Source organism: Wolffia australiana, chromosome 4, assembly GCF_029677425.1.
Source record: "Wolffia australiana isolate 7733 chromosome 4, ASM2967742v1".
Lineage (NCBI taxonomy): Eukaryota > Viridiplantae > Streptophyta > Magnoliopsida > Alismatales > Araceae > Wolffia > Wolffia australiana.
In genome coordinates, this window is record NC_135838.1 from 620,001 (window position 1) to 639,621 (window position 19,621).

The window sequence follows — 19,621 nt, forward strand, 5'->3', positions numbered from 1 at the left end:
TTCCCTCCTCTTCTGTAATTCTTCATCCTTCGTCCCTCCTCCGTCGACGGCCATTTCCCTCCACCAGCGCCCCCTTGCTGGGCTCTCTGCTCGAAAATTCGCTCTCAGAGTTACCTGTGAAACACTGGAAAAGACCCAGAAGAGGAAACCCATGTCTCCCCCCTATAACGTTGTCATCACTGGGTCCAGCAAAGGTTTTCTTTTTTTCACCATCTTCCTGTTCTTCCTTCTTTTTTCTTTGTTTGTCGCGAATTATGGGTTCTTTCCATCTTCCTGATCTTTGTAAATTTACATCTGACTAGAACATTTTTTGTGAAATTCGAGGTGTTTCTTCTTTTATCAGAATATTCCGGTTTAAAGTTTGAATTATTGGAGATGATTCATCTTCGTTTGAATGCGATGCTTTCTGGGTTCCCACAAAAACTTAGATTTCAATCTCGCTGCTGTGTTTTGAGGAATTTGTGGCATCTCATATTCTATAAAGTTATTATGCTTAAGCTTGGTATTAGCGGAAATAAATCATTTTTCCTCTGGATGCAATACTTCCTGGATGTCTACAAACACTTAATTCTCATTTTTCTCCATAACTGTTTGGATAGGCTAGAGCAAATTTCTCATTATCTTGTATTTGAACAAGGCAGTTTGCTTTTTGCGATGTTGGTAATGAACATAGAAACCGCCAAAAGTATTAATTCTCGATAGTATTTTTCTTCACTTCAGCACCATCTTCTAATTTTCTTCTTCTTCAAAAAAAAACACCGACTTCTAATATTAGTACGTTGAAACTCTTATGTGTTCGTTTGTGTTTTCCACTTATTTTGATTATATATATTTGCCTAGGCATTGGATATGCGCTTGCCAAAGAATTTTTGGAAGCCGGGGACAGAGTCATTTTATGCGCAAGATCTGGTAAAAAGTTTGTCAACGACTAATTATTACATCTTTTAATATTTTTCTAGACACATTAAGCAATTCTCTTCCAGCTTGACATTAATTGACTTGTTTGTTTAATCAGGTGACCGCTTAGAGTCTGTGGTTCAACAGCTGAGCAATGAATTTGGGGAACAGCGCGTGTGGGTACCTACTGTGGAGCTTGCTTCCCCCTTTCCTTCCTCTCTCTCTCTCTCTATATATATATATAAAGATCTTCTGTTATTCGATTCAGCATTCGATCTGAATTTTGTTTAAGAATTTTCTTTTATCTGTTATTTTCATGTATTATTGAGCCAGGGAATTGTCTGTGATGTGCGGAAAGCAGCAGATGTCAAGGCATTAATTTCTTTTGGTAGAGAAAAGCTCAATCATATTGACATTTGGGTATGGATTCAAACTTACACTTATTGTTGTCAAAATCATCAGATCTAAACTTATTTTGATGATTTGCCTCCTGGCAGATAAATAATGCGGGATCCAATGCGTACAGCTTTAAACCATTGGCTGAGACCTCTGACGAAGATTTGATGTGAGCTTTATCCACCGTACAAAAAGGAAATTCTCCTACTTTTAGTAACTTTGGATGTTCTTCTGTGGAGCAGGGAGGTTGTCACAACTAACACTCTTGGGTTGATGATATGTTGTCGCGAGGTAACGGCAGTTTTCTCTTTCATTATTACTGAAGGTATTCCATTGCAGATTATTATTTCCTTTCTGAAATTATTACTCCTGTGATATTTTAGGCCATCAACATGATGCGAAACCAGTCCCGGGGTGGCCATATCTTCAACATGGATGGAGCTGGCTCAGACGGGCGCCCTACCCCACGGTATTCTCAAGAGAGGATGACAGTCTTACCTCTATAGTAGGCAATTTTCTTAAAAGTATCGAGTCTTTATTAGCAATTTTCTTATTTTCTATTGTGGGCGATTTTGTTATTGATCAAATGCCTTTTAGAATTTGATAGAGCCCTTGGTTTGGTTCTCTATTGAGAACAAAAATAGAGAGACGGATAGAAGGAACAATGGTCACAGACCTGGCTCCTGGACCCTCTCTGGGAGGATCTCTCATACAATTCAACAACTTCTTGACTGCCTCCTGGGGGTGGGGTACACATATTTAGAGGAAAATTGTTCCAAAGGATCAAATATTGAAATACCACTGACCGGGATTGGTGATTGTATCAATCACCCTGTCGAGTTTCTGTCGCTCAGAGTCATGCCTTCTCATCTTATTCTCTTGTTCACTCATGATCGGTCTCTGTTTGGGCTCTATCAAGGAAGGAAAGAGGGGAAGCAAACTCCGGGATTATCTCCTAGGCAATTCAATTTCTTGATCTCTCCCTAAGTTGAGGGCTAAATGTATGGAAACTACTATTAGGATGAAAGACTGCAATACCCTCAGGATATGGAGATCGTATCATTCACATTGTAGAGTGATTGCTTATGGAACAAAAACTATCCATAATTATAGCCGTGGTATAAGATTAGAGAAAATATTGTGCATACTTTGACCTTGTCACTTTATTCTCTTTTTTCCCCGTGGTTGATGGGTTAGGGCTCTATGCAGGAAGGAAAGAGAGAGAATAGTAGAAGGAAAATATAGAAGTTGCAGTCATTAAGGGCCCAGATTTTTGCTTGAACCGCCTGTGAAAGTCTCTCTGAGCTGATTCAGCAATGTGATACGATACTGTATCGAATGGTAAAATTCTAGTAAGAATGGACTCACAAATTGTTTCCCGCTCCTTGCTCCCGTCGTGTAGAATACCCACGGCGCCTTCGATCTTCCTCCTTCAAGCACGCCAGAGAGACCTCTCGCCGAATGCAGCTCCGATACTCTCGACCCCTTGCTCAAGAAAAGTCGAAATACTCCGTGCCCCTTCTTGTTCCCTTGCCTCCTTATTTATACTCATTTATTTCCTAACTAACCAACTCTCAAGAAGGTGGTTATTTGGCCAGCTCAGCTCCAGCTGGCCCACTTCCCGACCGCCCATTCCTCTTCCTCCTTTCATATACTTTTATGGGTATCGTATCACAATGTCGTCAATAACCTCTAAGGGGAGAGTGGCATGTATTCAAAAGGAAATTTCTCTATTTCTTCAAGGAAAAAGGAAACTTCTCTAAGAAATAAAGACGTATTTATGCAGTTCTGTCTCTGCCTGGACCAAAATTTTCACCTTTGGACTATTATAAAGAAACTGGACCCTACTCTATTGGTATTTTCTCATGTTTTTTTGTCATGATTTCTCCAATACTAGGTATACCCATGACAGGGGTTTGGGAACCCTATCAGAATTGTTGATGGTTTTATGCTGTTCTGTCTCTGCCTGGACCAATTAGACTTTCACCTTTGATTTACTATTCAGAAACTGGACTGAATTAGGTGGTCTGGTGGTATTTTTCTCATGATTTTTGGTTATGATTTTTTCTTGTACTAGGTTTGCAGCTTATGGCGCGACTAAGCGCAGTGTGGTTCATTTGACAAAATCATTACAGGTACTTACTTACTCATATGCGAGGAAGTGAGAAGTAAACTCTTAAAATATAATAGAACTCCATCGTTTATCATGATACTGAATCCAACAATGTTTGAGTAGATTCTTGCGTGCTGGTTGAAAGCCTTTTTTTCTGAGCTAAGAAAATTAGGTCATTTCACATTTTTAGTGGGAACTATATTGTGGAAAGTTACAAATCTTTTTATAAAGATGTTGAAGCATTTTATTTCTTTCCAGGCTGAACTACAAATGAATGAAGTGAAAAACGTCATGGTGCATAACTTATCGGTGAGTCAAATCAGCCCATGATTATCATGAACTGGTTCGGCTTGACTCTTCGGCTGAATTGGATGAAATAGTTTCCTGAATGTTCTTTGTCTACTGCTTGTGCCCATTTCAGCCGGGCATGGTCACTACCGATCTTCTGATGTGTGGTGCCAACACAAAACAAGTACATCTTGACTATAGTTTTCTTATCCTATATTTTACATCAGAAAAAAAACTAGTTGCGCTCTCTCTGACCTCCCAATCTATTTCCAGGCCAAGTTCTTTATCAATATTCTGGCAGAACCTCCTGAAGTGGTAAGACTAAGATCATCACTGTATATTCTGAAACACGAATTACTTCGAATAAATAGTTACATTTTCAATATTATTATAACGAATAATCATTAGAAAAAAATGAAACATCAATATACAGTCAAGAAAGAAAACTATAGGACTGAAAAAAGGGTAGTGGAGTATTTTCTGCATCACAATCGTATATCGTTGGAGACAGTGTTACCTACTTTGAAAATGTGTTCCAAGTTAATATTGCCTGACATTTCATCTCGTGTGTTATTCACTGAGGCAAGATTTTCTTTTCGTAGGTTATTTTTCTAACTTTTATTGCTTGTAGTTTCTTTCTATTTTCTTAGGAAAACTGTTGTACTCTACTGTCTCTGATTTTTCAGGTTGCTGAATACCTTGTGAGTAGCATCAGAACAGTTCCAGAACGTGGAAGTATGAAGCCCACCTACATCCGCTTCCTCACTGGGCTGAAAGCCTATTCTCAGATATTTTCAGTTAAGAAATATCGATCTTCAAGTATTTCTACCACCCAACCTAATTATGCCGTCTAAATTTGTTTTTTTCTAAATTCTCGGTGTCCAGAGGCTTGCATTTGGCACTCGGAGAAACAGATTTGTGATCGAAGACTGAATATTCCTCTTTGGAAGGGCTTGTCAAATCATTGGGGGCCATTATTTCTTAAACCCCATTTCCATTTTATGGGTCTCTGTAGAATTGTATTTGTGTATTTTTTTACCAGTTTATGGCAGGTTAAAAGTCAGCTAAAATGTTTCATTCTTCCCGAAAATATGATCATGGTTGACCATGGCAATCCTATTGCTTACAGATTTTTGATCCCTTCTTTCTAAAAAATCCAGGCGATCTCTATCTTATTAAAATAAAAAACCACCTTGTTAAATTAAGCAGTTTGGTCATCAGAAAAATTGATGAAACAAGTGAAGTATGGTCAACAGGATCCCAATCTTATTAAAAATGCTTCGGAAGCCTTTCAAATCTCTCTAATGTAACATGCTATTCATGATGGATGATGAATTTTTAGTCATGGTTTGGTAAAATCTACTGAATTCAAACTCAGGACAATCTTAAGGCTAACTTTCGCCCCTGCTTGATGGGTGGGTCTTGTCTTCAAGATCCCTTCTGCCTTTGCACTTGATGAACAATCTTCGTCTGGCCCAAGGAAATCTTTGCAGGCCTTCGTTGCTCCATGTTGTAAAGTTGCTTATTTTTGCAATTAAACATCAGGGAAAAATAATTCAAATATAGATTGTTCCAATAGTCTAAATTATGTTATCTGATTACATTCTTGATTCCATCTGGGTCTTATCTTCATAGAAAGAGATTAGAAAGAGACATTTTGCCAGTGAAAAAGCTAACTCTTGGATAACCCTGAATTCTCCATCGAAAGTGATAAGTAACACTGGATTTTGATTAAAAGCGCCTAGAATAATGATCGAGGTGATTTATGACATTGATGATTAGGCAATATAATATTGAATATAAATAAAATCTAAGCAAGTTGAGAACTATTTTTGATGACTACTTATCACCGTAGGAAAATGATCTTCTTCACAGAAAGTAAGTCGAAGCATCATTAAGGTCCAAATTGAAATATCAACGTCAAAAACTTTATAATTATTACATGTAGGCTCATTTGATCCTAGCAAAAAAATGAAAAAAATATTTAAATTTTCCTATGGTTTCGTAGTGCTTGATTACTCAATGTTTTATTTTTGTAGAAATATTGGTTCTTTTTGTATGCTTGGAGGGGGCGACTAGATATATGAAAATATGAAGAGAAATTCTTAGAGACGTAATATCTAAATCTTAACCAAAGGAATAAATATAAATCAAACACACAAATGTTCAGGCTAATCTCCAATCCTTTCTAGGGTAATATCTTTCTCAAGAGCCTCAATGTCACTATTTATCATGAACACCAGAGAATCATTAGCTTTGTGCATAAGGTTAATAAAAAAACAAAATAAACTAAGCCAAAATGGCTTATCGTGGGAGAGGTTATCTCTTATGAATGCTTTTGCATTGAAATGTTCATCATGTTAGGCATTATGTACGTTGCCATTGTTTTTATACATATTAATACTATTCATGAATAAAAGCTTATTTATATTTTTAAATGACTCTAAAATGATTAATGATAAAATATCATGCATTTAATGGATTCAAATAATTTTTCTAGGATTTTCCTTAATAGATTATGATTCTTCGTGAGTCCTAGAAATTTACACATAATATTTCAAAATTTATTTTATGAAGAAATGAATCGTAAAGTTGATCTGGAACCTATAACTTCTTAAGTTAGGGAGGGTTGTGTTAAAAGGGCCAAGACAAAAAAAAGGATCAATGCAATCAATAAAATGAGGGATTTAAGGCATTTTACTATAATATGATGTGTAGAATCTGTGTATTTAACCTTAGAGAGAATCTATGCAGAGACAGAATGGGTTTTTAGATCAGTTAGAAAGCTCTGAAATGTTTGGACTAAGTAAAATATCACTGTTTGAATTTAGGGATCTGCTTAAAGGAGAAATTTTTGTGGAGTGTAGATCTGTGAAAGATCAAATGGCTTTGTTGCTAAAACAAAGCTATTGATTTATTTCAAATTTTATGCATTTATTTCATTTTGACACTTTGATGTTACAAGTGATTGAAGGACCTTTAGTTGGTCGATTGAACTTGATCGGTTGATTCAATTCCATCCATAATAAATTAAAAAATATTCACCATAAAAATATTCCTTAAAATCTCCCTGTATTAAACTATCAACTCAAAAAAGTATAAAAATATTTTTTTACGCAAAGATTGAGATTGAATTCATACTGATGGTTGAAAATTATAATACAACAATGACTTATCTTCGTCATTCAACAACCAAGTATTTCTGTAAAGACACTATCACCTAACATTTTCATTCGAACCATCTCACCACGCCTCATTTGATTAGTTTTTATAATTAAGATATCATAAAGCATTAGAAATATGTTTTGCATATCAATTCATATTCAATTATAATTAGTCCCATTCAATCTCTTAATTATAGACCAAGTTTCTTCAATGGAGTGTCAATCTTAATTTCTCAATAAAATTCAAATATATCTCCCTACCTTTCTCCTATCTTTCTAAAAGTATTTCGGAATAAAATCATGACTAATTTATATTAAAAGATTCAATCTAACTAGTTATTTTAATTTCACAGTTTAAAATAAAGATAAATAAGATTTTGAGAAAAAAAATATTGTTTACCTTTATTTTAATTTCAATATATGTCTCATATTGGGGTTTAAATCGTTTGTCTTAATTTTAGTTTTTGATATCTTAATTTCTACCATTTCAAGATTAATATAAATATTTTTTTCCAAACAAAAATTCCAATATTTTGATTACATTTCACATAAACTGAATTTAAAACATCTGAGCTTAAAAGTTATTCTCAAAATTATGTTGAATCACTGATTTAGTTGAAATTATAATACTTCAGATCAATTCACATATAATCTATATCAATTCAATCTTATCAATATGTAATGTTGTCATGCATCTATGTACTAGAGCCAAACATCATACCTTATATGATATTCAAGTTATCGTTGATGTCACACACGCCAGAATGTTCACCCCATGCAGACAGTTACACATATAATTTCACGCAGCTATGGGTAGGATAATAAAACCAGAATAAAATTTCTTCTAAGCATATTGTATTATCTTTAATATTTTGCTAAAAGTCATATTCAATATCATTCAATTGTGATCTTAAAGTTTTGTCAATGCGGTTGATGGTCTAGATCCCAAGTATATGAAAATTTAAACATGTGATGAAAATATTAGTGTCATTCTATTTTACAAGTATGTTATGGGTTGATGAGGTTAGAGAATATTTTTTGAGTGCACCTCTATTTATTCAAGTGAGAACAATTTATTTACCCAAGTGTGCTTCTATATGCTCTATCAGTCTTTCTAATTTGGATATTTTATTTTGGTTGACTATCATTTTATAAATTTCCCTCACCACCCACTTTTTATTAATAGAAATTTCCCAAAATCATATCGGGCTATATAAAAAGCTCCTAATGCATAAAAAAATATATTAAAAAATTACATAAACTTTTTATTTGATTTAACCACCAAAACTCAACTTAGATAAGAACTGAAAGAAAAATTTCACATCCCATAAACCTTTGCTTCACGTCTTAGTGTATACTATCTTCTATGATTCCCTCACAATTTATTCAAGTGGCTAAAATTTTTTCATGGAGTACAGTAATTTATTGCGAGAATGATTTAATATAACGTGTTATATAAATATAAGAGTGACCAGAAAATCACTCATGTACAGGAGTAAAAAATGCACAAAATTCACATGATTAAATTCAATTAAAATATTAAATAGAATTTATAAGATGGTATTACTATTTTCTAGAAATCTTCTACCAAGATTAACAAATGAATTAATGTTTTACCCTGTCCTGTACACCTGAAACGTTTTATATTTTTAAGAAAAGAATTAGTGGAAAAGATAATGATACTTGTATAAAATCAACCATTATTATTAGTTAAATAAGTAATATCAACATTTGTGTAAATTTTACCTTTATGTAAATACTGACAATGAGAAAGAGACAAGAAGTCAGAGGAAAATACAATCTAAAATTTAGATCATAATATAATATATATATATATATATATACATATATATATATATATATATATATATATGTATACATTTGAAATTATGGGAATGATTACTCAGATAAAGAAGTTCATAGAAAGTGCCAATAGTTATGTACTGTAAGAAACATAGTAATATGTGTTAGAAAATATTTAAAGTATTTTAATAATAAGAGCATTTTGAAGAGAAAATTGAGTGGCTAAGAGATAAAATGACAACGGGAATTAAGTTAATTTAAAATATTTCTATGTTATGGATGGATCTATACCCCATAATCATTTCTATGTTTTATCTGAGTTAGATGTATCCATGTTTTATATAGGGTGATCCCTTTTTCCAAACATCCTTAATCTAATTATTTTTTATCAGTAATGTATGGAATGAAGATATTGAGTTAAAATTTAGTTAATAAATAATCAAAAAAAAATTAAAATGTATTGTTTCAGTTACCTTGACATGCGATAAATGTTTCTCATTTCCCTGCTGTCCATAGATTGGTTTCATTTTCGTCTTCTCTTTTCCTACCAGTAAATAGCATCTTTAAGAGATATGCCTAAATGAATGGTTCAAGATCTTCTCCTTTATGTCCTAAGTTTCAACGAACTACTTGATAAATTTAAATATATTGATTGGGTACATAAGAAAAAAATTACATTCAGTGAAGTTATATTTTAGAGTCCATAGAATCTAATTAAAATCTAACATTCTAAAATCGTTCCGCAATACTATACTAAATCAATAAAACTTTATATCAAAAGTAAGTTGTTTATCAACATTCCCTGCATATAGGGTTAGGTGGTATATCCTTTTGGAGGAACTGAAGATTAATAAACCATATTCCAACCAGTTACATATTTAAATTTATCTCATTTTTTGAAAGTAAATCCTAATAATGTCTAATCTTGATTTCTATTTTGATTTCAGTGTTTTATAAAGTGTTTATGAAAAAATCAAATTAAAAATATTAACCATATTGAAGATTAAAATTTACAACCAATTAAGCACAAAATGTGGATTATTTTATTTTTTAATTTTAACCAATAAAAAGAAAGCTTAATCTTTGACTAATGAATAATTAATTCAAGATGAAACCCCTCTAACATAAAATTCTCTGTTTCTTTCTCTATCACAATGTAAGTCATGACTTTGATATTATGTAGTGATAAAATCACTTTATTTGAGAGAGTAATATTTCAAAGGGATTAATTCCCACTAATCCAACTGTCCATTTTTATTGTTTCAAAATAGTTGTCTAATTCGCATCAGAAAAAAATGGAAAAACAATCACTGGTCATTTACTTTTCAACTAGGTGAAAATGTATATGTCATTATGTTACTTATCTTAATATGGTAAAGATAAAATTTTATAGATTTTATATATTTCTATAATTTTTAAGAGAAAAAGTAATTAATTTCTAGAGGAACATTGAAGTTTTGGAAATATAAATAATTTTTATTTTTACGTTGATGGGGTGATCAAGATAAGAAGTCAACAAACTTTTGATTATTAGCCTACCAAATTTGATTTTGGTATAATTAAGAATTCAATGTCTCGCCAGAATTGAGAAAAAATTGATATAGTTTTTCTTGTCTATGATAAGAGACAAAGTTTGAATCTGAAGCCTAGGGTTGGAAAAAGCAACATTGTATTATGATTAGAGGAGGTAATCTTTTTTTCTGGTATTCTTTTTATATGAATTTTTTATGATATTGAATGAAGGCTATAATAAGGCTACGAGACAAAAATAGTTCTTTCATGGACACATCATAAAGAGAAAAGGCAACGAAAAACATTGACCTTATGTTGTCACAATAAAAATGAAAAAAACATTTATGAACTAATTTTTGTGTTTCCAGCACATGGGGGTTGTAGAAAGTAGGAGTAAATACACCTTCTGATGCAAGAAATGGACCACACATCTCTAGGAAATGAATAATCAACTGTAATCTTGCTTATTTATGTGCTTCATTGCTATCCTGCTAATGATAGGTGGTCATCCCAAATCATTGGAGCAGATGCAGGTATAGGGGTTAATCAGAGACTCAAAGTCATCTAAATTCTAAGCTTTGAGAAACTACTGTAATGTATCCTTAAACTTGAGCAGAAGTAAAATAAATAATGCCATGATATTAGTTTTGTCAAATACTAAGTTGTGTGATGCATCTCGATCAAGTTTCTTGATCGATAGGCGAAGGAGATCATCTTGAAAGATAAATATCCTGATATTGGTGGACAATAAGGCTACAACTTACATGTTTGAATAAATGTCTTCATACATACTTCGTAATTACCATAAAGTATATAATATCGACTTATGTATCCAACCTATATCCATAACAAATATATTCAGTGATTATAGTTCTTTAACATATACTACCTTATCCTTCCATTTTATTTTATACTGATACATTTATAGAAAATTTGTATTATATCTTCCTAACTTATATATTATTATTCACATCCTGTACCCTTGATACACGTTATTTATACATTCATACTTGTCCTCTTTCGCTAGTATTGTTTCCAGTTTACATTGTCACTCATTTATCTCTTACACATCCTTATTATAGAAGAAGATAAGTAGATGTAAAATAAGTAAACTAGTGGAGTTATCTTGGATAGAAAATTATACGCCCACTTTTTTGGATAGGATCAATTTTTTTGGTCCATGATGAAGGGATAGGAATCAGAAAGCGTAGGAAGGTATTTCTGGTGCAGGCTTGGGCATGTGATGTCTGATATGCTGGATTTATGCATGGCCCAATGGCTTGCTCCTCTTCCTAGGCACAATGACCCCATGATCCGAGGCTCAAAATAGGCCCCTTAAGTCCTTACGCACACTCCTCATTATGCACTTCTTTAACTCAATGTACCCAAATCATGCGCATGATTAAACCTCATAATATTATTAGAAATAAAGAATTTGGTTTCTATAAAACCAAATGGGTTAGTGAGAGTAATCCAATAATTTTTATAATTACTATATGATTATGAATCAGATCCCATAAATCTAATTACACACTACAAAGTATAAAAACTAAGATAAAATGTTTCTTTTATTGTTGAAATATTTATTAACATCATATAACGTTGTCTAAAATAATAACTTTCTTTGGATGTATCCATGTATGTAAAATGATAAATTCCCTTGTACTCTTATCTTATATCGTCTCTCTTTCTGTCTAAAAAAATAAATTTCTTACCCTATGGATTTGATCTAAAATACATAATATACTGAATTATCTGAATAGTATATCTTGGATTTCGTTTTATTGATATTTTTATCAACCTGAATAGAAATTTAGCTTGGTCCACGCCTTGTTCCTGCTGCCACATGTCCTATGGGGAAGTATTTTGATATTTTAGTGGAAACTTTGTAATGACATAATTTAATATCATAAAAATACAAGAAAGCATTCATCCACAGAGTACAATATCACATTAATGTTGACACTTTTCCAATAGTATACTTGAAATTCATGACGGCTCCAAAAAATTTTCATTACCACAATCATGGTAATTTTTAGTTATCGGATAATCATTTGGCTAATAAATATACTAAGTAAGATGCTTTGATTTTATAGTATAAGTAACCATTTCAGGGAGATTTCTGATGTAATAAACAATTAAAGTACTCAGGAAATCTTTTAAGTACCTGAAACATAAGCTTTAATTTCCTAATTAACCTCTTATTAAATAAATGTCAAGAAATTCCATAACATACCACATACCTTAAAATAATGTAACAATAAAAATATATTTATGTGCACCAATCTGGTAAACACCCAATATGAAAATTTTAATCCTAAATAGATATGAATTTCAGCTTTATCCTATACCTCATATAAAACATATACACATCAGTATTATACAAATTAGTGCCTAAATAAAAATTATGGCATATTCACACACAAAATATATTTATTGAATATGATAGTAAATATTAAAAATAAATTAAAATTAAAATCTGATAATTTTTTTTTAAAATCCAAAAGGTTCTTAAAGAATATACTCACTTTCTAGAATTTGATCAAAAAATAATTAATAAGTTATTTTCTGAATTTAGAACATTGCATACGAGCTTTGGCAGAACATTTTAGTAATTAAATGGACTTATATTGTTGTGAAAGTTATAATAGACTAATAAATAAAGTTCCTATATGGGGGAGGGGGTTTTGTTTGAAAGTTTTAGGCCTAACCATTCCATACCTTTTCAAATATTAAAATTTTAGGTATGAAATAAATCTACTAGGTATTTTCCTGGTATATTATTTTAATACTCACCATTGGTTTATTAATGATTTTCGTTGGTGAGGTATTTTTCATCAGACTTTGATTATTGTAAGCATAGATGTGATAAACCTAATTTTAAACACTCATAAAAGAGAGCAAAGAAATGTAAAACAATCATAAAGATAAATAAATCATGATACGGAACCTAATATGACAATGCTTGATCACACTTTATTTCATATTCTTACTTTTAAGATTCACAATAATAAATAAGAAGTGTAAGAGAGGAGCGAGTGCCCTAGATGATGTTGTCTACAAATCTAGATGCAGGGAGTAAGATGAAGATCACCATAGGGCTTAGAGGAGACTAAAAATGTTTTCTTGAATTTCATATGTGGTTTTTTGTGCTTCAATGTTTCAGTATATAAGGGTTGATAAAGAAAATCAGAAAATTGTATTGATGAGGAAGGGCAGAGAGTTCCTTGATAGTAATATTGTGTGGTTACTGTGAGAGTCATATTTAGTCAAAACGAGAAAGGAAAATAAAATTGAGGCATGAGAGGCAAGTGCTCATTCATCTTAGTTGGTTAGAGTGCTTGATTTTAAACTATCTTCATGACGGTTGTAAGTCTTACTCCAACATCTTCTCGTGTCAAATACCCCATGTCTTACTCTTAACACATGGGTCCTATTCCAGCTTCCAATTTGGCAGCTTTCTCCATACCCTTTGGTACATTGCATCGCTGCGCAACACCTAGATGGTATTATACCCAACTTCCAATTCGTGTGATTTTTTTATGGTTGTGTAAGTGATCCTTAGACACCTAAGATGTCTTGTGGAACATGGTCCAAAGGGATTAAGACATCTTGGGGATATGGTTTAACCATTTTCCAAGGGCCTAGAGGGTCAGAGGCACATGGTTTTTGGATGTTGGGACATAATCAAACTTTAGGGAATTTTATGCAAATTTCACAAAAAAAATATAAATAGAGGGCACCCTCATTTAACACACATGAGAGTCATCACCCATGGTCTTCCTTCTTTAGTGTTGCTTCTAGTGAGAAATGATGGTGAGGAGACCTCAGATTTTTAGTGTTATGTTATTGTGAGTGAAGAGGAGATCTAGAGATCTAAAATTTCATGCATAAATCTAGCGGGCAGGCATCTGACCAGCTTGAAGAAAATAATCAGAAGATATAAGTGATTGTAAAAGTTGTTCTGTGCCAGTCAAATATGATCACTCATATTTTTCACTTTTCAGATGCGTAATCATTTTAGTACTGAAGCCACATATACTAAAAAGGTAAATCTATCCCTATAATATTTAAATAATTGTTTCACTTAAAAATTATTTTTTCCATAGATATAATAATCAATAAATATGGGCATTGTAATTTTTTCCATAGATATAATGAGGTGGATGATGAGTTACTATTTCTCATGCATGAGCAGTGAACTTATGAAAAAATATATTTGGATCAAGACAGAACATATCCTTCTCCATGCCAAGGAAGTACTGGGTATGGCCAAGATATTTAATAAAAAATTAATCATGCAAATTGTGTACCGAATTTTGAAACTCAAAATAATTTGGATAAATAATGAAAATATCATCAAAATTAGAATAAAATAACATTCATGTTCTTCTTTGATCTTGTAAAACCAAGAGCTTGAAGACATGAAGTTACGTTATTGAACCATTCTATAGGCAACTGTCTGAAAGCTTAACCAATATAGTTTGAATTTTTGAAACTCAGAGGTTGTCCCATATAGTTTTGTTCAAACCATCTCCCGCTTAAAAGGGTTTTTGAAAACATCTAAGTGATAAATTTTTTAATTAATACCAACAGAAATGAACTACAACAATCTGGTTTTATACCTGTCAATTTTTATCAGCGCATCTAAATTTGAGTCCATTTGTGCAAAATGTCTCAAAGTATGGATAACAAGAAAAAAAAAGTTTTCAAAATAAGTATTCAGGTGCCTCAAACATGGGTAACATCAAAAAAATAAATTCAAATTGAGTATTCAGATCAAATTTCCATATATTACTTCTTATGGTAATATATTCCTAAAAAAAAGGTGTGTTCATTCTATTTACAAAGTATATAACAGTTGCAACAGCTTCGTTTTAGAACTTCTTGTACATACTGGCTTGATGATGTCTGAACTTCTTGTCCCATTTTATTCTAGTTTGTTTCAACAAGAGACCCCATAAAAGATTCCTTGAGCTTTAAAATAGAATTCGAGAGAGTGATACCCTACACCTCAATCTGACTTAAAATATTAAATCTTAGCATTAAACCGATTCTCCATTTTTTAAAAAATTCAATTAAATTTTATAATATGTCATGCTTCGTTTTAATAGGACAAATAAAAGTGTAATTAGGAAAATCATCAACAAAAACAGCATAGTATGGGTACCCAGAATGCAATAAAATATGTGATGGGCCTTGTAAGTCAGAGTGAAATACTTCTAAATATTTATTAAATAAATATTAAGGAGGTGAAAAAGGAATGTTATGAGACTGTGAAATTCGACATGATTTGCTTACATATATTTATCTGGATGAGTAACAAGTACACCAAAGTTTATATTAAGGTTCTATAGCATTTTAAATTTTGGGTGTCCAAGTCTTTTTTGCCATCTTTGGTGAGGCCCTTTCTCCAAGATATATTTTAGGACTGAATAAATGAGCATCCAGGTATTAAATTTTGTCTTTTGTTGACGATTCGAGGATGATTTTATTGGTCCTTTTGTCCTTTACAAAACAATGAGAAGTAGGAAATTAGCTTATGAGTCATTGTCTATAATTAGCGTGTGATTTGACAACATTTCTTGATTTTTTTTCTGGAATTGGAAGAACATCTTTAATTTAAGATAAAAACTTTATCAAGGGTAGTAATTTCTGAATAATGAACAACTAAGATTTTCAAACCTGTATCATTACCAAGCTAAAGGCATGTGATGAGTGTTGGTTTCTGTGCCATGGTTGATCCATGGAAAACAAGATTCCATGATGTCAAAATGTGTTAATCAATTATCAATCCAACTATAAAAAAATACATCAAATGTACCTTATGAGGAATTTTTTTTACCCTTTACTTTCTTCTCTAAGATCATTCTGAAGTTGTTCACTTGTCCAGCCTCGAGAAGTATCCACGTGATCACGTTGTGCTTGGATCTCCACCTGTTCTTCTTCAACTCTCCTTGAAAATCTTAAAGATCTTCTCACCATTATGACATTCTCCTTGGTTGAGTAGATAAGACAGTAAAGTAGAGAAAGGGGTGCTCTCCATTCTGGCTGGCCTGGGTGCTAGAAATGAGTGCCCCTTCCCTATTTATATTTTACTTAAGTTTTTCTCAAAAACCCCATAAAGTAAAATATATTCACCAATGCCCGTATGATCTTATGTAGAGAAGCATATGGTTTGACCGAAATTTGGTCAGACCGGACCAAACCTTACTGTTAGTCAGCCTTTATAGGGTACCCAACCTTCCGGTCCAAGTCCGATTTCCACGTAGAACCAGACCAAAGACCGACCCTCTCTCTCACCCTCTCTCACGCTCTCGCTCTCTTTCTCTTGCCCTCACTCACTATGTCCCTCTTTCCCTCTCATTCTCTCTCTCCCTCTCTATCTCACCCTCTCTCTTGCTCATTCTCCTTCCCTCTCCCTTTCTCGTTCTCTCTCTCTCCCCCTCTCTCTGTCTTGTTCTCGCTCTCTCCCTCTCTCCCCCTATCTCTTTCACGTTCTCTCTCTCTCCCTTTCCCTATCTCGTTCTCTCTCCCCCCTCTTTCTTTCTCGTTCTTTCTCTCTCTCCCTCCCCCTCTCTCTCCCTTAGTTCCAATCTCACTCTTCCTCGTGTGCGAACCAGACCCAAGACCGGCCCTCTCTCACACCCTCTCTCCCGCGCTCGCCTCTTTCTCTTGCCCTTGCTCACTCTGTTCCTCTTTTCCTCTCGTCTGTCCCTCTCTTCTGCTCGTTCTCTCTCTCTCCTGCTCATTCTCTCCCCCTCTCTCTTTCACCCTCTCTCCTGCTCATTCTCTCCCCCTCCCTCTTTCCCCCTCTTTCCTGCTCATTCTCTCCCCCTCTCTCTTTCTCTTTCTCTCTCTCTCTCCCCCTCTCTCTTTCTCGTTCTCTCCCTCTCTCCCCCTCTCTCTATCTCATTCTCTCTCTCCCCCCCCTCTCTCTATCTCATTCTCTCTCTCCCCCCCCTCTCTCTCCCTTAGTTCTGATCTCACTATCCCCCTTGTTTTCCCTCCCTACCTCCTCCCTCTCAGCCTCTCCCCCACTCATTTTCTTTTCCTCTCGTTCTCTCCCCTCGTTCTTTCTCATTCTCTCTCTCTCGTCCTCTCTCCCGCTAGTTCTCTCACCTTCTCTCCCACTAGTTCTCTCGCCCTCTCTCATGCTCGTTATCACCCCCTCACATGCTCATTCTCACCCCCTCTCTCCCTATCTCTCTCTCTCCCTCCGTTCCAGCCTCACACTCACTCTCCCTCTCGTTCTCACTCCCACTCTCACTCTCTCCCTCTCATTTTCTTTCCCTCTCTCTTTCTCCCCCTTCCCTCTCCTCCTCTCTCCCTCTCTCTCTCACCCTCACGTTCTCTCTCCCTCTCTCTGTCACCCTCTCTCCCACTTTCACTCTCCTCTCTCCCTCTCTCCGTCACCCTCTCTCGCACTTTCACTCTCCTCTCTCCCTCTCTCCATCACCCTCTCTCGCACTTTCACTCTCCTCTCTCCCTCTCTCTGTCACCCTCTCTTATGCTTTCACTCTCCTCTCTCCCTCTATCTGTCACCCTCTCTTATGCTTTCACTCTCCTCTCTCCCTCTTGTTCTTTGTCTCGCTCGCCCTCTCTTTTGCTCTCCCTCTCTCCCCCTCTCATTCTCTCTCACACACTCTATCCCCTTGCCTGCTCCCTATCCTTCTCGCACTCTCCCCTTATTGATCTATTTCCCTCTCGCCTGCTCTCTCTCCCTTTCTCACTCTCACTTCCCCTCTCCAGCTGTCACTCTCTCCCTCTCTCACTCTTGTACTATCCTTCTTAGCTGCTTCCTCTCTCCCTCTTGTACTCTCCTTCTTACCCACTCCCTCTCTCTCCTTCTTAGCTGCTTCCTCTCTCCCGCTTGTACTCTCCTTTTTACCCACTCCCTCTCTCTCCTTATAACTCTCTCTCTCTCTCTCTCTCTCTCTCTCAGTCTCACCCTCTCACTTCCTACTGCCTTACTCTCTCCTTCTGGTATTCTTTCTGTCTTGTACTATCTCCATTTCACTTTCTCACTCTCCCCCTCTCACATTCTAACACTCTTTTGCTCTCTAACTATATTTCTCTCTTACTCTCTCACTCTCTCATTATCCAACACTACTTCGGCTCCGAAGGTGACATTAGATGCAGTGAGATGGCCAAGTTAACTTAACATAGACTTGCACATTGACTGGTCAACTTGACTGACCAAAGACCAGACCAGACCAAAGACAAGACCAAAACCGGACCAAACTTCATGTTTAAGTTTAGGTTTTTAATAAAACCAGACCGAGACCGGACCATGTTCTTCCCTAATCTTAAGTGTGTGACCTTCTAGGCCCATGTATCATTCTAGTTAATAATTGTAATGGCTCAATAAAATTATTGATCAACCTTATTAATTAAATGTATCAACATAAAGATTAATTAACTAAGGATCGATTCGACCGAATCTATAGGTTAAGTTTCCAGGTCGTGGGATGCCAAGTTACACCTTATGCTCTAGAAGATACTAAGTAGTATTTGAACTCTCTCATGGAACCTTTATCGTCATTAATTACTGTATATGTATTATCCATCATCTGACAAGACTCTCGAACGACTTAGGGTATGGTTGATCGTCAAACCCTAGTTTGTCACTTGATTAGTAAAGATGTGTAACAAGGATCATTAGAGAACACCTTCTCCAATATCTTCTCTACCCTGGCTAGGGATTTTTCGCATCATCTTTCTTGAGTCAATCTCCTCTTATACCAAGAGCGGATGATCCCGTCTAGACCTCTCAATCATCTCCATGAGCGTCTTACTACATCTGAGCTATGACTTGTTTGAATCCCATGATTAGAGGCTCATAAGTCATAGTCAAAATGTATTCGTCCATTCACGAGATGTGCTTTGTGTCTCAGGTCAGTGGATCACTTATACAACTTTGACATGAATCAACTTGATTGACGTTTAGGTATAATACCATTGAGGGATTCATACGGATCAATCCAGTGAATTCTTTCTCCAAAGAGCACCCATTATATGTCCTTAGTATCGTCACACTAATAGCCATTGGATCATCTATACTTATGTGAAGCGTGAGTGTGCACAGAGCTCCCGTACTACCTGCCAAATCCTTCGGCTAACGGAATTGAAGTAGGATCAGTTAGTGTTATTTTATTTAGATAATTCGATGTCTATCTCGGCTATCCATCAAATAGGAATGTTTAGAATACATGTTTAAATACTATTGATCTCTGTATTATGATCTCATCATAATTCACTATGTCATTGCACGTCTTCATGGACTTCATTATAAAACATCGCAGTAGAATAATAATGAACATAATATTTTATTCAATGAACTTAAATAAACATGGTGGTGTGATTTGGTTTGATGACCACATAATATCCATCAATGAGTTGGTCTGCTATAAGGGTATCGTGATTGGTTCTTGGGTAAATTGGAAAA

The 19,621-nt window shown here is 34.6% G+C and overlaps 1 protein-coding gene across 1 annotated transcript in view; it reads left to right on the plus strand.

Annotated features, from left to right (window-relative positions):
* Positions 1-4,764, plus strand: part of NOL (NYC1-like protein) — a 4,915-nt gene extending 151 nt beyond the window's left edge. Inside the window, exons 1-13 of the mRNA XM_078574712.1 lie at positions 1-194; positions 841-909; positions 1,016-1,077; positions 1,231-1,317; positions 1,395-1,462; positions 1,536-1,584; positions 1,677-1,762; positions 3,371-3,428; positions 3,665-3,715; positions 3,828-3,878; positions 3,968-4,009; positions 4,381-4,491; positions 4,580-4,764. The exon at positions 1-194 is cut by the window's left edge and continues 151 nt beyond it. Of these exons, the coding sequence (XP_078430838.1) occupies positions 1-194; positions 841-909; positions 1,016-1,077; positions 1,231-1,317; positions 1,395-1,462; positions 1,536-1,584; positions 1,677-1,762; positions 3,371-3,428; positions 3,665-3,715; positions 3,828-3,878; positions 3,968-4,009; positions 4,381-4,491; positions 4,580-4,627 (976 nt within the window). The 3' untranslated portion in view covers positions 4,628-4,764. The remainder of the gene's footprint in view (positions 195-840; positions 910-1,015; positions 1,078-1,230; positions 1,318-1,394; positions 1,463-1,535; positions 1,585-1,676; positions 1,763-3,370; positions 3,429-3,664; positions 3,716-3,827; positions 3,879-3,967; positions 4,010-4,380; positions 4,492-4,579) is intronic.
* The last annotated feature ends 14,857 nt before the right edge of the window (positions 4,765-19,621 follow it).